Source organism: Pseudopodoces humilis, chromosome 1, assembly GCF_049639895.1.
Source record: "Pseudopodoces humilis isolate 2021_Gansu_Grassland_sample_001 chromosome 1, ASM4963989v1, whole genome shotgun sequence".
NCBI classification, from domain to species: Eukaryota; Metazoa; Chordata; class Aves; order Passeriformes; family Paridae; genus Pseudopodoces; species Pseudopodoces humilis.
In genome coordinates this window covers 96592403-96613278 of record NC_142200.1, presented here as the reverse complement: position 1 = coordinate 96613278, position 20876 = coordinate 96592403, and the positions used below count along the sequence as shown (strand labels likewise).

Here is a 20876-nt window from a genome sequence, read left to right as displayed (position 1 = left end):
TAGGCCATAACCATAGAGCTCTGAATACTTTTTGTTTCATCTATTACTTAGAAAGATAAAAGGAAAGCCAATGGAAGGATATTAGTTTAGAGTCAGGAAATAGTCTAGGATAGTTTATGATGTTTCAAAAGGGCAGTAAGCTAGTTTTCACTGAATTTCTTTTTTGTCCTTCATGATAGTGTATCTTTGAAAAGCATAAAGCAAACAAATTCTTAATTCCTCAGAGTCCCATCACCTATGCCGTCAAATTTTTTGCAGTGGTGAAATGTTATGTGAAGGCTCAAAACGGTTACATGGATCCTTATCCTAAAATTACTTCATTGATAAATGGTCCTTACGACCGCATGACTTGTCAGTTTTAAGACACATTTAAATAGTGATCTTCAGCACAGAAATTCCTGATTTAACCTTAATAGCCTTTTTTTTTCTTATTTTTTTTCCCCCAAAGAATTCTGCATACCTGTAGTCTGCCATTTAAATCTTGCTTTTCATAGCTAGCTATTATAACATGGACCGATTAAATGGACACTTACCTGTAATGTATATTTTACCATAATAGTCAATTCAAACTGAAGTTTGATTAGCTGTTTTGCTACGTCTTGAGTGGAAGTTTGATCGTTTTGATATAAACTGAGTGAGTGTGTCAATGATTCTGATTTCCACCCCCATCTCCTTAATTATGCAAGCCTCTTTTCTGCCTGTAGAAAGAAAATCAAAGACTTGAACATTCAGACCTCTCCTAACAAACTAAAACCTGATTTTGAACAGTAAGCCAGATTGTGCTCTGTACAGTTTCAAAATAGGAGGAGAACAGAATATAAGTACTTGTTGGGGAAATAGAGATTGGTTTGTTTTGGGTTTTTTTGGGTGTGTACATTTTTCATTTGGTTTTTTAAAAGGAGCAGGAGCATAACTTGGAAAAAATTGCTGAAGAAGTGAGTGTGAAGTCACAAAAGCCTCATTTTAATTGCTTATCTCATTTTTTATTTGAAATTAGTGTATGTATACACCTACATACAACCTAGTGCCAGTATTTTCTAAAAAAAAAAAAATTAAAAACTAAGAACTGAAAATACATAAAACCAAACTCCCAGCTATGAAAAGTGAGGAAGAAAGCAGGAAACTAAGAAAATTCAATACTCTTAACAGCGTTCGAAAGAACGCTTGTCCCCCGTTGCAAAAAAACCCCCCTCCTTCCTTTTTTTTTATGCTGTTGTATGCAATCCTCCCCAGAAGCTTTGTGTGAGAAAGATCAGTGAGTATGAAAAAATAAATTTTTATCCCTACTGCATTCAGTTTTAAACACATGTTTTGAGACAAACAATGCGAGACAATTCGCCGTTCCTATGGAACACAGTCCATCTGTTTTTAAAGTGGGCGTGCAAGAGATTTTTTGAGAAATGGGAAGATGAATAATTATGGTATTGGGAAGGTCTGTGCATTTCATTGTAATTGGGAAGGATTGTATTTCATTATAAGTGGGGTTTCATTATTACTAGAAGATATTATATGTTAAATTTGGTTAGTCAGGCGTGACCTCCAAATGCAGTGGAGAATGATAGCAGTAACTAAACTGAGTTAGAAACTGGCATATACAATGATTTTGCTCTGCCAGATCTGCATTTGGTTTCTGGCTTAAATCAGTAAAAGCTTTTGTGAAAAATTTATCAAGTGGGTTTAGTTTGTAATAACTCTCTGTGGCTAATTAGTTCTCATGTTTTCCTGTCCTTCTTCTTTCAAGAAATAGCATGGAAAGCTTATGGAAAACTAGGAATATGACCAGCTCTGTTATTTAGGGAAACTTCCTTTTTTTTCTTATATGCTACATTCAAACTTTAGCTCACAGGACCTATGCGATGCATGTGAAGCAAGCATTATATGCATATAGCAGGAATGATTTGGTGAAGGTGAGTGACATGCTAAATCTACCATACTTTCCCATTGCCATGAACTTTCCTGGCTCCTTTCAAGACTGCCACCAGAGCAGTTCTTAAGGGAGTGCTGCAGGCTATAGCCGCCTGTCTTGTGCACATGCCTACACATTATGGGAAGGGAAGTGCAACAGCCTTGTTCTGTTCTCTGGTTTGTTTGCAAAGGGTGGTAATATCCAGCGGAGGTTTCTATTTGCCTGTTCAGTTCCTGCTCTGTCACCATCCAGAACAGTAGTGCTTGTGTCTCCATGAAAACTGTGGGCTTTGGAGAAACATTTATGGAGGGATGTTTCTTCTCTTTCATACAGCTTTCCTGAACTCACAAGGGAGCAAAGGTGCCTTGAAACTTTTTTTTAAAGCCCTCTCTGTATTGCTGTTCAGTATTGCTTTATTAAATTTTGACCTGTGCTTTTCTCTTCCTTTCCTTTTTTTCTTTCAGCTTCTTAAAAAAAAAAATTCTACTTTTCTTAGTTTCTTGATTTGTTCGTTGTAGATACGCAGAACAGACTGATGAGACACTTCCTTGACAAAACCTGTGAGCTGATGCCTGATTTGAAAAGCTTGACATGATCATGTTTCAAACTTTTTTTTGTATTTCAGTTCTCCAGAAGGGGGCTGGTGTGAGCCTCTTTGTAATGCATTTCTATGGGATTTGTTTTTTTAGTTTTTGATTTCAAGTGCTTACCAGAGTAAGGCCATGGACCCCTGGTTCCAAAATGCTGTTTTAAGTGCAGTCAGTGCCTTGTTTGTAAATGTCTCTGACTTAGTCATAAGAGGGCACAGAGAATAAATCTGCATGAATTGGCTACTCCAATCCCTCAAATTAATGAAATGCTGTGATCTTGAATTGAGTTGTGCATGGCATACTAAATTCAAAAGGTAGTCATTGAATTTTCCAGGAGGGAGGGCTCATGTTGTTCCTAGGTATATCAGAGAATTACAAGATTTAATAGGAATTTGAATATGAAGTTTTGTTATAATACAGTATGTTCAGTTCCAGGCATTCATCCAAAATCAAATGAAAAGCAGGCTTTCTTTGAACAGTCCTCAGAAACAGGGCATCAACAAGAAGGAAAGGTTTGGTAGTTTCCAGAGCCAAGTTTGCCTGCTTATTTATTTTCTCCAAATTGACTTCACACCTTTCTACTGATTGTGGTACTTTTGCAAGGCAGAAGCATCTGCATTTTGGAAGTGTGACACTAATTATTATAGCAGATAAATCCAGACGTGTTATGTTCTTCCAAGGTATACCATGCTTCTTTCTGCCTTTCCAACTTCCTTTTTCTAAAGAAAAATTATCCATGGTTCACATTCCTCAGTATCAATAGTTTTCAGATGGCATTGAAACTTTTCTTCTATGTTTGACTTCACTAAAAAACAAATGGACTTGCATAGGTTCTGCTTGACAGCTCATACTGGAAAAGGGAAGTGCCCACTACAGGGTGTATTTTTTCTGCTTATCCGCCTAATTTTCTATTCTTTCATAGCTTACCCTGAGAGTGACAGATCTTATGTTCCATGTGAAAATGCCTCTGGTTAATCTTTGAAAATGCTTTCTCAACAATGATATGTGTAAAAGGATAGGACAGTACTAATGCCATCACTGTAAGTGAATGCTAGCCAAATATTGAAATAATAAATGACTGTGGCATTAGTTATTACAATGTAGTCAAGGACTGCCACTTGTCTTTCAAAAGGAAAAGACAAATCTTTTAGTGTTAATTTAAAAATCAGTTTTTCCTATTGTCAGAATTCATTGTAATAAGCACAATGAATAATTTATCTATGTGGACCCTTCTCTTTGGATAGAACTGTGAAGCAAGTGTGATACTTTAGGTAAAATTCTGATGTTTGGTCTAACTGCTATATAAGGGTGGATTCTGTTTGCTTATTGCTTAAGTAAACTTCATCTCTGACATCCTGTTCAGTTTTAGTTCTCTATCATGTAAGAAATCATAATTGTTTCATTTAATTAAGGTTTTTCACATTGGTGCAAAAATTTAGTACCTGCTCATAAGTAAAGTGGTGTGGCAGAAGTGTTACATATCAACTTGCTTTTGATTCTTCTCATTTAATGACATTAAATGCTGGAGTCAAACCTCAGGCCTTTTTCTTGGAGAAATGTCACAACACCACCTGGCAGATTTTGAGGGTGGAAAGGGGGAATTAGTTGGGTTTTGGATGTCTTTAAAGTTCAATCCAAATGAGAAGCATTCAGGGCAGATAAAGGTGAAGAAACTATGAGCGGTGTCATTCTATCTTTTGCTATAATGACTTTATTTTTCCTTTAGATAGGCTGTTTTTAGGGAAACATTGTTGGAAATCCATGATGGTTTTGTTCAATATTGGTAGGAGAGTTACAGTAATTTGTTTTAGAATGATTTTAGCTCATTTCACAGAAAAGTGTTTTTAATTTCTAACTATGTCAATCTAATTTCCTTTGAACTATCCTTATTGGGGGGTGACAACAAGGTGTTTTGGTTTTTTTTGTATATGATATTGAAACACTGTGAGGTACAGAAGTAGAACCATAGAATCACCCAATGGTTTGCTTGGAAGGGACCTTAAAAGATTGTCTGGTTTCAACTCCTCTGCCATGGGCTTGCACTAGACCAGATTGCTCAGAGCCTTATCCAGCCTGGCATTGAACTCTTCCAGGAATGGGCTATCCACAGCTTCTCTGGACAGCCTGTTCCAGTGCCTCACTACCCTCACAGTGAAGAATTTCTTCCTAATATCTAATCTGCAACTACTGTCCATCAGTTAAAGCCATTCCCCCATGTCCTGTCACTGCATACACTTGTTAAAAGTCTCTCTTCAGTTTCCTTTAGGTGCTGGAAGGCTGTTTTAAGGTCTCTCTGGAGTCTTTTCTTCTGCAGGCTTAATAACCCTGTCTCTCTCACCCTGTTTTCATAAGAGAGGGGATCATCTTCATAGTTCTTCTCTGGATCCCGTTCCTGTGGGTCCACATCTTTCTTATATTGGGGCCCCAGAGCTGGGTGTACCACTCCAGGTGGGTTCTCACAAGAGCAGAGGGGCAATCTGTCTTTATCTGGACACACTGCTTTTCATGCAGGCCAGGATATGATTGTTTTCTTCAACTGGAAGCATACACTGTTGGGACATGTCAAGCTGGCCATTCTTGGCCCAGACTGTAATTGTGCTTGGGATTGTCCTAACCTAGGCACAGGGTGGTTGACCTTGTTGAACTTCCTGAAGTTCACACAGGCCTACCTGTCAAGCCTGTCTAGGTCCCTGTACATGGCATCCTTTCCCTCCAGCATGCCCATCACACTACACAGCTTGGTGTCGTTGACAAGCTTACTGAGGGTGCACTTGATCCCACTCTCCATGTCATTGGCAAAGATGTTACAGTGCCAGTCCCAATAGCCACCTAAGGAATGCCCCTGGTCTCCACTTGTACATTAAGCCATTGGCTGCAACACTGTGACTATCCAGCAATTCTTCATCCGCCAGGTGGTCCATCTGTGAAATCCATGTCTCTCCAATTTAAAGACAAGGGTGTTGTGTGGGATGATGGGAAATGCAATGCACAGGACCAGCTAGATGATGTCAGTCACTTTTCCCTCATCTGCCAGTTCTGTAATGCTGTCATAGGAGGCCACCAAATTTGTCAGGTGAGATTTGCCATTAGTGAAGTCATGTTGGCTGTCACCAATCACCTTATTTTCCATGTGCCTTAGCTTAGTTTCCAGAAGATCTGCTCCATGATCAGCCAGACACTGAGGTGAGACTGACTAGTTTGTATCTCCCTGGGTCTTCCTTAATTACCTTTATAAAAATGGGGGTTATGTTTAATTTTCTTCCAGTCAGTAGGAGCTTCAGTGGAATGTTACGACTTCTCAAATGTGATGGATAGTAACTTAGCCACTTCCTCAGACAGTTCCCTCAGGACCCATGGATGTATCTTATCATGTCCCATGGACCTCCGTTCCTTTAAGTTCCTTAAATGGCCTTGGACTTTGTGATCTCCTACAGTAGACAGTTGTTTGTTCTTCCAATCCCTGCCTTTACCTTCATTGAGTACCTCAGCTTTTTTTATGTCCTGGGTTACCAGGTCTCCCATATCCTTCCTGAGAAAACCCTCATTTTTCCTAGTCTTTCTTTCATCACCAGTGTACCTATGGAAACTTTTTTGTTACCTCTGATGTCCTTGGCCAAATTTAATTGTGTCAGTTCCCTGACTGCTCAGACAATTTTTCTGTTCTTTTTAGGCTATCTGTCTCTACCTTCACCTTTTATAAGGGTACCTTTTTGTGTTTGAGTTTGTTCAGGAGCAACTCCCAACTTATCCAATGTCGAATATGTTCATCCATGAAAGCCTCTTGGAATTTATGTCTGATTTCCTCTTGGTAGGGATGCATTGCTCTTGAGCCAGGAGGAGACAATACTTGAATTTCATCCAGCTTTCTTGAGCCCCTTTTCCCCCCAGGGCTTTAAGCCCATGGCATTCTACCAAGGACATCCCTGAAGAGGGCCAAGTCTGCTCTCCAGAATTCCAGGGTAGTGAGCTTGGTGTGCATGCTCCTCACTACCCCAAGGATCTAGAACATCACTGCTTTGTGGTCACTGTAGCACAGGTTTCACTTCAGCTTCGTGTTCCCCACCACGCCCTCCTTGTTGGTGTAAACAAGATCCAGCATAGTGCTTCTCCTTGTTGGCTCCTCTGTCACTTGGAGAAGGAAGGGATCAATGCATTCCAGGAGCCGGCTATGTCCTGCTGTGGCATCCTTCCAACACATACTGGGTTGTTTGAAGTCCCCCATGAGGACCAGGGCTTGTGACCCTTGAGGCCATTCTGTTTACTGCACAAGGTCTCATCAGGTTGGCCTTCCTGGTCAAGTGGCCTGTAGTAGGCCCACACTAGAATGTAATCTGTTCCTGTCCTCCTTTCCATTCATCCTGAAGTGTTAACTTTCAATCAGCTCCTAATCCATCATGAGGTAGAGCTCCATACTCATTCACAGAGAGGGCAACACCACCTCCTCATCATCCCTGCCTGTCCTTCCTAAAGAGCCTGTACCCTTCCATTCCAAAACTCCAGTCATAGGAGTTGTCCCAGTATATTTCCATTGTCAGTAAGGTCATAAGCATACACATGTTATTCACATGTCCTAAGGTGACTATGATGCTTGTATCTCCAGCTGTCTGTTCTGTTTATGCTGGATATTAAGTTCTGCACATTTAAGACTGGTTCCAAGAGCAAAAAGCAGGGAAGAGCAATGCACAGTTTGTTTTCAGAAGCTGCACCTGCTCCCCCGGATTCTCTCTCCTGGACTGTGTTGTCTGCAGAGGGGACAGTGGGATAGAGCTCTCCTTTGCTTTTAGTTAGTTTTTAGCTAGCTGAGGCAGAGAAGTTCTCCGGACTGTGGCTTTTCTTTTTCTTGGAACTGATTTGCTCTGCTCTAGACTGAAAACCCAAAAAAACACCAGGAGCTCACACCTGTCACCCACCAGGGCCTGGGCCTTGTCATTTTCCAGTGCAGGAGGGACAGATAAGAGGCTGAGTGAGCGGAGCTACACCCCATGACAAGGACTTTCTGAATTTGCCATCTCTTCAGAACAGCGAGAGGCTTTATTGTTTAATATTATTAATTTTTTATGCTTGTGAATACTTTGCGTGTTAAATAAACAGGTTTTTTTCCACTTTTCTCCAAGGAAATCTTTTCATGAACCAGTGTGGGGAGGGGCTGCTTGGATTTGCTTTCTAGAGGGACCCCTTTGGAAGTTTCCTCCCAAGTTTGCCCTAAACCAGGACAGCATGTTAGCCATAAGATACTGAGTATACTGTTAACATGGTGTTCAGTATATTGAGTCAAAGTACAATAACTGCACATGGGGCTAATGAAATGTGGTAGGCATCAAATCTCCTGTTGTCGCTGATTTCTAAGTTTACATCTGGAAAATAATTCTCTTAATACACATCACAGTTTCCCCATGAAGACCTCCTTTTACACATAGTATTAGAAAAAAACGCCCCCAAAAATATGTGGTGAGATATTTTAATATTTGGTGATGTTTTCCATGTAAGATATCAGATCTTTTGCTTATGACACTATGTCTTGCAAATGGAAGAGAACTCAGAAACTGGAAGCAGCAGCCATGAGATGAATAGGGAAGGAGGAAAGGGAGGACTTTCACAGTTTTTTACAGAGATTGTAAAATCAGTTTGGCTGTTCTGGTTATTTTTTTAATTTTTTTTTTCCCTTTACTTTTTTTACTTGGATGTACCATAGATTTATGTGTGAGCTCTTTCTTTTTTTTTTTTCTAGGACTTTAAACCAGAAATATTTATAATTGGCACAGCTATTTCTTACAGTGGTTAGAGTGGGCACCCCATGCCAGTGTAGTAAATAATGTTGAAGTTTGAAAAGAAATGTCAAGCCTTCACTAAAACTTTAGGAATTTGAAGTTTAAGACTTAAATCTCAATGGGGCTGATAGTCTTGGTTAAGATTTTAGCTTGAATATTAGCCTCTTTATACGTGTCCAGTCAGAGACTTGAAGCTGGGCTGTCCAATCTCAAACAAATTTACCACAGTAGTTAGCCAGTGAAGGAGTTTACTTGTAATTTTAGTCCTAGAGCTGATGAATAGGCAGCAGAAAGAGCCGTATTTGGCTTGGGGGCAACCATTTTAAAGTTGTGGAGGGAGCATATGAAAACTTGAGTGTAATTTTTTATTGTATTCATCCATACAGACACTCTTTGTGTATACGAACTCATCTGTTTACTTGAGATGATTCTTTCAACATAACTCATTTCAGCAGTCTTCCCCTTAAGTCAGAAGAAAAAGGAAACAGTGGGATCCTGCAAGTTGAGATAGTTATGTCAAGCTCTGTGCTTTTAGCACTCTGTGTTTCCTCTCAGTACTAAAGTGGAGAGAGCTATTGCTTCTAGCAGAGTATGAGAATATGAGACATTTCAGTAGAAGCTTGAGAAACTAGAGAGCAAATTCAAAACCTTAAAAAAGAAAGAGAAGAAAGCTTCTTGCTTCTTATTCCATATTCCACCTTATAGTGATCCTAGAAAAACTTGCAGACTACACCAATCCAATGCCCAGCTGAGAAGCACGTGGACAAAATCCCTTTTAACTGGCACACATTAGGTGTAAACCTCATTTATGTCTCTATACGCAATTACACAAATAGGCTACTTAGTTGTTGGGTAGGTGTTGAGTTCAGCTTGTGTATGAACTTTCTGGTGAGCGCTTTCTCAAGTGCTCTGCTCATGCACCTCATAAGGTCTCTTTATACAGAGATTTCCAAGTGACTCCAAAAACTGTATTTTGTGTGTTTTGCCTTTTTCTGTTTGGGTCTGTGTATTTTTGCTAAGTAGCAGTGGATGTGCTAAGACTGAAATAATAGTAACGAAAGTTTTAGTTATACAGTTGTTTGTCCTGTGTATCGCCTTTAATCTGCTGAGAAGAACCTTGAAGTTTCAAACAAATCCATGGCTCATATGGGTTGAATTAATAGGTCTGGTCAGTCTGTATGTTAGCTCTTCTGACTGACAGATTTGTACTTTCAACACTGTGGAGATTTGATAGCTGACAAGGTAAGTCAAGCTTTTAAATAAAGAAAAAAAAATCAAACTTAAAGCCTATTCTCATGGATTAACTGTGAGCAGATCTTACATTGTAAGCATTATTTTTGGTGTAGGAGGTATGCCCTGGTAAAGCTGTGTATAGTTCATTTAACTAAACAAGGTTTTGAAGGTGTTGTAATTTACACTCTGAAAACTTATAGCTCTTTCAAGGTGAGGTTTGTAACTAGAGTGTGTCTGGACTTCAGTGACCAAAAAACGTTGACAGTTATGAAACTGCCTCTCTAGTTCAAAACATCTTTCCCACAGCAGGATTTAGAGGCCAATTTTTACTTGTACCACTGCTGATAGTAGATTTTTTTGTAGTCATGGATTGGCTTTTTCCTTTTAAAAGGTTTGTTATAAACCTCCATTGATACAACTTAGCATGTTTTAAAGCCTTGAGAAGATTTTTTCATACAGTACTTACAGAAAATTGCCAGCAGTTCATTAATGTCCACTCAAGTGTCTGTTTTCATGAAAAAGCATAAAATGAGAGATTGGGTAAAAATGAAAAAAAATGGGAGTAAGTGGTAAGCAATGTACATTTCCATGGATATTGTACCTTGGAATAAACACTCTCTGTAGCTGAGTACTGTCATATAGACCTGAATATGCAGGATGATAGTGCAAAATTAATTAATTTTCCATATATTTTTGAAAAATAGCTTATTAATAATTATTAATGGAATGAATATGTACTTCTGAATGATTTTTTTTGTGTGCGGGTATGTATGTATGTATGTGCCGTTAGGAGGGGATTTCTTAGAAAGTACTTAAACTATCTGGAGAATTAAAGTAGTTTGTGTTAACTTTTTTTCTTTTGCAGGCTAATAACTCTGAGGTGGTTAAAAATCATGTAACCAGAAGTGTAAGTAATTCTATTTTATTTATTCTTTTTTCTTTTACTTGGCCTGATTTATTTTCCTGCTTGTGGCTGTATCACATCTTCACAAAACATTCTTGCTAGCCATTTTCAAAGTACACACCTTGGTTTCTGTACTGTGTGGAATTAGCTTCTGATTAGGACCATTAATGTTTTTTTCCACCGCTGACTTTTTTCAGGAACAATGAAATTAACTCTGCATTCCTTATTTTAAGCAGGGGAGAAATAAAGGCAAATGCTATAATCTTCATAGACTGAATTGTATTCAGAGGCATTCAGAAAGTCAGATTTTTTTTTTCAGCAAGGATAATATTAATTCTTGTATTGTGTTCAATATGAAATTGATCTTTAAGCTTATATTTGTTCCAGTTGCTATGCCATGTTATTTAAAAAACAAATTAGGTACTCCTTCCCAACGCTTTATTAGTATGGCTGTAGTACTCCTTTATTAGTATGGCTGTATTACTCCTGGTAAAAGTAGTATTAATGACATTTATTGAAGTGCAGTAGAACCTGGTTATCTAGTTGATGCAGAAATTTCTGCAAATAGGAAGTACAGCCCATTTCAATACTGACAGCACTTTTAAGAATACTTTTAGCACAATTTCTGTAAAATAAATAAGACAAAAAAGTAAAGTTTTTAAGTCCTTTTAATTAACTTTTAATAGAGATGTCAAATCTTGTAGATTTCTAAATAAATCATGAAAGATACCTATAGTTAAGTATCTGCTATTAGGCAATTGTGATGCATGTGTTTGATTTGCCCCTGTGAAAATGAGGCTAAAATTTAAAAAGGGACAGAAGAAAGGTCTTGCAAGATGTACATGGTCTTTGCTGATTTATTGTTCAGTTTCAGACCAGCTCTCTATTGCAATAAATGAGCATTTGTTTCACACTGTTAGTCTCATGTGCATTGCATTTATTTTATGATGCTGTCTGTGGTTCAGTGCTGCAGGCTTCTGCCGGTGCCACTCTGTGCAGGGTGTGAAGAATTCTGATCCCTGACTTCCTATGTAGACAGGAGATACTCAAAGAGGTTACGTTTGTATTAGCAGTATAGTTAGTTTCCTTTGGCTGACAATAAATGTTTTTCTAGAACCAAGGGTATCTCTGTGTTGGATTCCTGCTATTACCTACTCTGTTTCAGTAAAATTAGAATTATTCCTAATTGCTAGAATATATTTGATAATTGAGATCAGTTAAAATGTCTAGTGACATGATTGTTTTTCCTTTCAATTCACTGTTCTCATCATTAACCAGACAAATTGACTAAAATTAAAAAATCAAAAAAGAGAAAACTTCTTAGTTATTTGCATGTGAATAATTGGTTTTGACAGCTGCTTATAGTGAAACAGATGTGAAGCAAAATAGTGAGATCATTCTCTGATCTAGTTGCTAGCTGGAAGTCTTTAGCATCTTTGTATTATATCTGAATACTTCAGAAGGTTTCCTGTTTTTACTGGTTGTTGCACAAGCCAGGATCATATGTTTCTTGGCTTTTTTTTCTGTACATGTAATACTTTGTGCAGAGCCATTTTGAAAGCAACTTTAATAGCAAGCAATGTTTTTTCAGCTGTGCCTTTTATCTTACTGCATTTGCATTGATTATTATTTGACCATTAGTGAGCTTCCTGAAATTGTCCGTAGTTACTTTCTATGGACTAGTTTATTCCAGGAGCAAAGGTTGACATGGCTTGATGTACAGAAGAAAGGTCCAATCTGAAACACAGACTTCTGTTTGGAAAAGAGAGGAGGTGTAAAGATACAAGGCTGGGCAATTCATAGAATGCTGTCTCCAGGCAGTGGGCTGGGATGCAGCCATGGGATGAGGCTTGCATGAGGCTCTTGCAAGTGTTTTTCTGTGACTACAGTACACATCCCATCTGTGTGGTGCTAATGGGAGGTGCATCCCTTGTCTTTCTGTTCTCTTACTTCTAAATCTGTGCCATGCTTGTTCTCCTTTTCTTTCTATTAACAAAATTAGAAAAAACTGCTTTAACTGTTTTGTTTTTTCTCTGGGATTTCTTCCCTTCTCTCTCTCCTTTGCATATTATTTCGTGGCATCTGGTTCAGGAAAGAAAAACTCTTGCTTTTTCCTGGCAATGTGTTCGCTAATGGAATATTTCTAGTGCCAGCCCTTACTGCTTTATAGGAAAGCTGTGTGAACATCAGCCAAGACAGTTTTGATTAGGCTGTGACACTACCTAGATTTCAAAATTTTGTTAGCTTTTTTCTAGTGTTCAGGTTAGCTCTGAGGCATGGATAGAACATTCTTGCTTGGGAAATCAGAAGTACATTTTCTTACATTTAAAGGGCTTCCTCATGGAATGTTATTTTATTCTTAATATTAACGTATTAACATATTTCGAACAACTAAATTGAAATTTAGAACTAAAGCTTCAGAAGTACGATTTTCTAAATGTGAGCATGTGTATTTGTAAAATTATACACTAAGTAAGACACAATTATACCTTATTCTCACATGAATAATGATTTTACATGCATTCAGTATTTTCTTAAGAGTCCTTAGTAGCAGAGATGCGCTATGTGCCTTCTCTCTGTTATGAAAAAAGACCAAACGATGAGTAGACGGCCCAACTGTACAAGGAACTTTAAGGCCACGAGCAGGGCTATTTTCTTGAATCTAAGTAAGTTGGAAGATAATCTTTCTGCCCTAGTTAGTTCCTTCTTGCCCTGGCAGATTGGTAGGTAGAACTATATCCAAGGGCCCAACAAACTTGTTAAAATTGAGGTGGATTACAAAGCCCTACAGTGAACTTCTTTGGAGAGCCTGAAAGTTTTGGCTGAAATGTTGTAGGAAAGAATCATGGTAGCAGCTTTGCCAGCAGCTAAGAGTCAGAGAGAAAGCAAACTGGGATTTGTAACTTCTGTGGACACTGCTACTTGCAAGGGTCACATCTGTCTAGACTCCTGCTGTTACACAACACAGGGGAACAGATCAGGATTTTTATGGGCCACAGTATACAAAACAAAACTATGGTTGCTCTCAAACAAATAGCTACTTGCAGTAGAAATGAATCTCTTCTGTGGAGTCAATTAAAACAATATTTTTAATTAATATTTAATATTTACTACAGGAATTGATACACAATAGCAGAGAGACATTTTTATTTACAAAGCATGAATATTTTCTGCACTTGGTATCATTCTAAAGCCAGAGGCCAAAAGATTATGCAAATTATGATTCTCATCCAAAACATCCAAACATGTTCCACTGTGTCAGTAGGAATTATTATGGTGAGCAGTCCAATGACAGTGTAGTTCATTGCCCTTTTTCTGCAGTATGCTGGAGTGTATAGAACTGTCACACTGCCTTGGAATAGGTTGGAGAATTTCTTCTGATTCCTGTCCATGGTTTGAGAAATGAAAATACATCACAGATCTGGTTCAAATGCATTCAGGTATCCTGTTGATGAGTCTTTTTATTTGTGTTTTTATTTATGCTATTTGAATGGTGAACAATCACACAGAAAAATAGTTTCATAAGATGATTAAAATCTGTGTAAAACCCATATAATTTTATGCAGGTTAGCTAATCAAATTCTCTGTTGCTCATAGCAGTATTAAAAATAGGCACAAATAAAATACTTATATACAAAGTAGGTACATGTCATTCTTTCAAAATGTCCTAATACCCTTAAGTCACAGTTTCATCATTGATTTACATTTCAGATCGTTGTAGTTTCTGCTCATTGATTCTTATACCTGTTAACGCTTTCATTCAATAAGGAGCCCAGGAGAGAAACAGATGAGCTACGTGAGTGCATGTCAGATCTTGTAGCTCTGAATTTTCAGTAGTGCAGTTCCTCAAAGGAACATATATATATATATGGTTGATGTACAGCTGACTCAGCTGTTGAGAACAACCCAGTCCTTGAAACCAGGTTTTCTTATATTCTTCTGAGATAACTTTTAAGCAGATACTGTATCATTCTACTAATACTACCATATTATAGTTCAGTGCCAGCAATGGGGTCTTAGGAAAGGCAACTACTTAATTTTTCATTTGGCTTCCTTAGCCTGTCTTTGATTCTAGTCTCAAAAGGGGCAAGTCATAATCCCATGTAGTATTTCTAAGCCCATGTGTGGCCCACATGTTTAGTTTTACTTTGGTATTGGAAACAGTAGTTCACATACTAGGTTTTTGATTTACTTACTTTTCCAGAGCTGTGTAGTAACTAAGTGTACTGCAAAAATGCAAATGAATTTATCTCATGCAAAACTGAGCTTCTTTTATCCTTTGGCCTTTTCATAATCTTTCTGGTGTTAGAATCTCTACTACAGAGGACTTTAACCTATGAAGTATGTAGGCCTAGTGAGGTTTGTAAGCCTACTGGCTGTAACCCAAGTTTTCTTATTATGTTCTTGGAAAAGTGAAGAATGATCATCTAGCTGAGACAGTGACTTTTTTTACAGGTACTTTTTTTTTTCAGGCACTATTTTTTACTTGATTTTCTCAATTTCTTTGAGAGACAGTCTTTCATCATAGGACATGGCATGCAGATTTAGTAGAGAAGTTATTCCTTATTCCTTCTGTTTCTGAACTTTCAGAGTTGTCTCAATGCCATCTCTGTGCCACATGGTGTGAGCTGGCCTGTACATGACCTTTGTCATGTTTTTTCTCTGAAGCTGTGAAGCGGCTCAAAGTAAGATTATAAAGGTATGAGATGCTGTTTGCTGCATAGGACAAGCACAAGCTTGCTATTTGAAACAAGCCAGGCGATCCATGATGAAATTTACCCTCTTTAGTGTCAGAAGAAGGTGAATAAACAGGGCTGATCTCAAAAGTCTGTTTTGTTCAGTCTGTGCTTTAATTTAATTGGACTGCTTGGCTCACTTTCTACACTTGCATTGGCAGCAGGCTGTACTGGGAAACATGTCTGGTGACTGTTTTGACCTGGTGAAAGTGATACAGAACTAAATATGGGACTATTTCTTAGCTTCTGTAGCATGCCTTGGCTGTAGGGGACTCTGGGATGGTGTTGTAGTTTGATACTGGCCCAGTGCCAGGCACTCATGAGAGTCACTTGCTCACCCTCCCCTGCCACAGCTGGGCAGAAGAGAGGGAAAAAAAATTAACGAAGGCTTCATGAGTTGCGATAAGGACCAGGAGAAAACACTTCAAGGGCAAAACAGGCTCAACTTAATGTTGCAAAGTGAAACTTATTACTAACAGAATCAGAGGGGGATAATGAGAAGCAAAATAAGCCATTCAAACAGTGTTTCCTCCCAGCCCCTCCCTCCTTCCCACTGGCAGCTCACAGAGACAGGGCATGGGGATTTTGGTCAGTTCATAACTGAGATTTTCTTCTGCTGCTCTTGGAGAGGAGTCCTTCCCATGTGAGATTGTGGGGTCCCTTCCCATGTGAGACAGTTCCCCATTAACCTCGTCGACATGGGTCCACTCTCAAGAGCAGCAGCCTACTGCGCCTGCCGCAATGTGAGTCCCTCCAATAGGCAGACAGTCCTCCTAAAGCTGCTGTGGTGTGGGTCTCTTTCCATGGGGTGCAGTCCTCCAAGGACAGGCTCCTCCAGCCTGGAAGCAGGGGCCCTCCCTCTCCATGAGGTCTTCCACTGGATCACAGCCTCATCCAGACCTTACCTGCTCCAGCATGAGCACCTCCCTCATGGGCTGCAGGTGGATCTCTGCATCCCCCTTGGATCCCCATAGGCTGCAGGGCCTCAGTTGCTGTACCATGGTCATCACCACAGAGGAATGCAGAGGAATCTCAGCTCTGGTTCCTAGAGCAGCTCCTGCCCCTTCTTCTCCACTGACCTTGGTGTCTCCATATTGTTTCTTTCACTTGTTCTCCCTTCCTCCTCTTTTCTGACTAGGAGCAAAATCTGTGGGTTTTCCAGCAGCTTCCCACAGGAGCCATCTTTGTGGCCTCCCTGCTACCAAAAATCAGGCTGTACAAAACCAATACAGATGGTTTTGTCTGAGGACTGAATTTTTGAGAAAGTTGGCATAACAAGCTCTGTGATGAGCCCAGTACTATGTGCGGGAACCAATGGCTGTGAAAGACGCAATAAAAAAAAAAAGTGTGTTTCAAAGGAGGGAGTTGTGTAGCTTGAGTTTTTACTGGAAAAAGGCAATGACATAGTACCTCGAATGCAATGAATTTGTTTATTACAAAAAAATCTGTGACTGGAGAGAAGATGGTTGTTTTTTGAGACACTATTGCCTTTACCTGCTGGCTTTCACACAACTGCAGTTAAATTTGACCAAAAAGTTCCTTGCACTTGTTGTTTGGAATATAAATATTTAAAGCTGAATAAATAGGTGAATAGAAGGTGTTTACTTTTTTGAAAACTGTTCCTTATATGACTGGTTTTATTGTCAAGTATACTGGTTAGCATTGCCAGGCAGTCCCAGGGAAGCAGGGGAACAAGAATCATGGGGAGTAGTTAACAGAAGAATAATCTCAGGGTGGTCTGTCCTACTCACAACATATCAAGCACTAGTTTCACTGAATCTATCATAGTTACAACTCTAAATTTTTAGCCAAGTGTGGTTAAAGCACCCCATATGGAACCATTTTTCATTGCCTGGCATCTTCTCTACTGCTGTTAGTTGTCGGGAAGTTAAAGTCATACCTAGCTTTTTGAGATTTTCTGTGTAATTGTTCATTCTGGGATATGCCAAATGGTATTTGCTGTCTTGGAAGGTTAGTCAAAATTTTTGCCATTATCCCTCCAATGTGTAGCAAGCAGAAAACTGTCTGTTTTCACTTTGATGGTGATGTTTTGCCTTTGTGAATGGTCTGCCTTGTACTGCTGAATCCTGTTTCGGGAAACTTGTATTCTGATGGTTTGGTGACACAGTATGCATATAGTAAATATATCTCACTAATGGTTTTTTTTTGCTAGTGGTTTGCATTATGTTATTGTTCATATGCTTATACACTGCATGCTTCTAGGATTTATGCTAGTTTATATGGCACAACAGTGTGAAATAGAGAATGATTTTATCACTAACTTGCTTACCAGAGGAAGCTGTCTGATTATTCAGGATACATGACAGTTTAGTCATCAAATTTTTAGTAAATAGCAGAAGTACTTCTTAAGCAATGGATGCATCTGTGACCAACAGAAACCGAGGAAGTGTGGGGTCCTGCTTCTAATTGCTTTCTATAAAACCAGAACAAAATATGCCAAAAGCTATGTCTTGAATTTCAGTTATAGTTATTTACTTGTTTTGGCACCCATTTTTACCTATCTATCTGTATTATCTAAAGCCTTTAGAATTCTAAGAAGGGATTGGGTGAAAAGAGGCTGAAAATACCATGAAGTTTCTTCATCTTCTGTTGTCATAGAAACTAGTGGAACTGGGATCAAACACTGACACGAGGTGCACCTTATGTGATCAGTTGTGCTTTAAAATTTACCAGAACAGTTCACTTTCAGAAATTCTGAAAGAAAACATGCCACTTTCATGCTTGTATGTGTCCTAGTTATTCCCAGATTTTGATACACAGCATCATTTTATGGAGAGTTCTAAGGCGTCTTCCATTCAAACACAGTTTATTTGGTTTGGGAATACTTGTTTTGTGTAGCCAAAATAGAAAGGGTTTATCAGTTTTTCAGCTCTAACCCTTAATAAATAAGCTTTTATGTGTGTGTGTCTGTATATTAAGTATGAATACAGGGCAGGGAAGAGGAGGGGGAATACTCTTATTAATTTACTAATGCATGATACTAAATTTAACTTCTGATTTTCTGTATTAAAACATAGACATATCTAAGTGCTAAATTAAAAAATATACAAAATATGTGAATTTAAAAATATATATAATAGAATAAACACAAGCTAAATATATATATGTATATACATAGTTAAATATAAAGTGAATATTGTTATTTATTTTTATTTAATGTTTGTATAGTAGTAACTGTCTTTTTGTAGTTTTTTTTTTTTCTTTTTAAACCTATCCTGGAAGAAAGGGATACTTGCCCCTTCCAGATGTCTGTTTCTCTCTGTTACATACCGAGCTAGGGTGACAATCACACTGGAGCTTAAATCTGAAACAGCTGCAATTAGGTGAGACGAGTTCTATTACTATGGTTCATGAGGGAGAATATTTTTACACTTTTTCATTCATAGTTACTATTACTGACAAAATGGAACTACAAAAATAACTACACATTCTCAGGAGTAAATTCTCAGGAGTCTGATACAGGAGTATATATTTCAATATTTAAATTCTCAGGAGTCTGATACAGAAGTATATATTTCAATATTGTCATAAGAGAATCAGTGGAGAGGAACTTGCTTTTGCTGGTTGATACAGAAATTCAAGTTACATATTCTTAAAGCCCGCTATGTGTTCTCTGATCTTAATGCAGTTACCAAGACGAGCACTAAAAATGTCACAAAAGACATTCTAGGCAGTAGTGAGTTGGAAGAGATAGTAGAAAGTTAGACAAAACGTGGGTATAACTACAGTGTTTGCATTCAAAACATAGGGCAATGATCCTCTTGTATCCTCTTGTTGTTACAGTCTTTCAAATCATAAATGAGGAAAAAAAGGCAGAAACGTTGGCATCAGTGCTGGCAAGTAAGGTTCTGGATTGATTTTTCTGCTTTCTTTGTTCCAGAATTCCAGCAGTGCTTTGAAGAACTCCTCTTTCAGTTGTGACAAAGTATCACGGCAAGTATTTCCTTATGTTTTTATGTAGCAGTTTCACATAGTACCCTGGTGGATTTAGGATTTGTTATTTGTGGTTGTGATTTCTGAGAGTTCATTCTTACGCAAGATAGAACCTGCTATGCAAATACCATTTTTACAATGACTTTATGAGAAAACAACTAGGCATATTTACTGAGCTGATCTTCTGATATTTTATTAAGAAGGACAAAGTTGTGCCCATCACCTGGAAAAGAAAGAGAAGTATTTATAGACTAACCAGTGAAATTAATTCCATTACATTCATGTCTGTTGTACTTTGGGGACTGGTTTTAGATTCACTTCAGTTTTATGTTACATACATGTAAAGATACTTTAAAAGAAAGGCCTTATAAAATATAGTTTTAAGCCATGCTACTCCTGCTAAACTAGCAACTAGCATGTGAGTTCCCATAAAGAAAAATTGAAGGAATGAGTAACAGTTAGCATAACAAACTATTCTTGTAGAGAAAAACAGTTTGCACCTGCATAAACAATAAATCTATCCTCTGGGAATCCACATAGAAATATGTAAACTCCTGAGTAAAAGAGAGAGTCTTAGCACGTACACACAAAACACCTTTTATCCAATTAATTGGGTGGCAAGAAAACTACTAGCCAGCTAGAGTTTAATGTGAGGTCTGTGAAAACTGAACATATAAAAATTAATTATGTGAATAAAGAATTGGAATTTTTTGTATGAAGAAATGGAGTCCCTTCTGCTTTGATGTGATAGTTTTACTCAGAGCAGGCTTCAAGATCTGCAGTGTTTTGCAGATCACTGGTCAAGCTTCCAATTTGTAAAGCATTTGCAGAATTCTACAGTGAGATCTCTACAGACAGAAGTACCTATATATTTCTATTTGACTCACAAATTTGTTGTACTAGTATTTGTCAAATTGCTTGTATTCATTTTGCTGCTTTTCCACATTATTGGTTGCAGCGATTTTTTCACTATAGTTTTGATATGAAGAATTCTGGTGAAGAGCTCCATTTGTGTTCTGAACTGAATATTTCAAGCTCTTTAGGCACATAATGAGCTGTAATAGTAATGAAATTATTGGAAACATCTGATGCTTGGCTATAGGAGTCTAAATTGCAATTTCTTCTCATTAATATGCCATGTTTCTTCTTGGCTGCATTGCTCTGAACTACTGCCACATCTAATTTCTTCCCAGAAGTGCAGACTTTGATCACATTATGGAGGAGGGCTATGAACTTGACCTCACTTACATCACAGAGCGGATTATTGCTGTATCCTTCCCTGCTGGCTGTTCTGAGGAAACTTACCTCCACAATCTACAAGAAGTAACACGAATGCTCAAATCCAAACATGGTGATAATTACTTGGTACGTGTAAGATCAGCTGTTTGTGACATCTTCTTTGGTCATGCAGGAAGACTACTTTATGTCCATATAAACCATTAGAAACTAAAAGTTTCTATAAGACTCTTTGGTCTGTCTTTACAGCCTTGTTAAGTGCAAGATTTTCAGTAGCGTTTTAAGCTGCTAGATATTGAAAACACTTTCTTTGCTGGGGCAGTGCAGTCTCTGTGCTGATGTGGTGATAACACGTAGTCAAATGCTAAAGAATAATTGCACTGACCATCTTCATTGTCCAAAGCATGTTCTTAAAAGATACACAACCTGTAATATGGAGTGTGTTCTTCTTTTGTAGCAGCGAGCTACATCTGGATTCTCAGGTGGGTATCTGGTAGTCTCTCACTATCATGTCTTCACTTGTGAAGGCAACATGTAAAAGTAGGGTTG

At 38.3% G+C, this 20876-nt stretch overlaps 1 protein-coding gene across 10 annotated transcripts in view; it reads left to right on the top strand.

The window, feature by feature from the left end:
- Positions 1–20876, top strand: part of TNS3 (tensin 3) — a 192327-nt gene that overhangs the window by 74239 nt on the left and 97212 nt on the right. For 9 of the 10 annotated variants that reach the window (XM_014261721.2, XM_088056446.1, XM_088056512.1 and 6 more), the window contains 3 exons: positions 10363–10404; positions 19039–19091; positions 20285–20456. In XM_014261721.2, coding sequence (XP_014117196.2) covers positions 10363–10404; positions 19039–19091; positions 20285–20456 — 267 coding nt within the window. Of the gene's footprint in view, positions 1–10362; positions 10405–19038; positions 19092–20284; positions 20457–20784; positions 20810–20876 lie in introns of those variants that run through there. The other variant, XM_014261723.2, reaches the window with a different exon arrangement.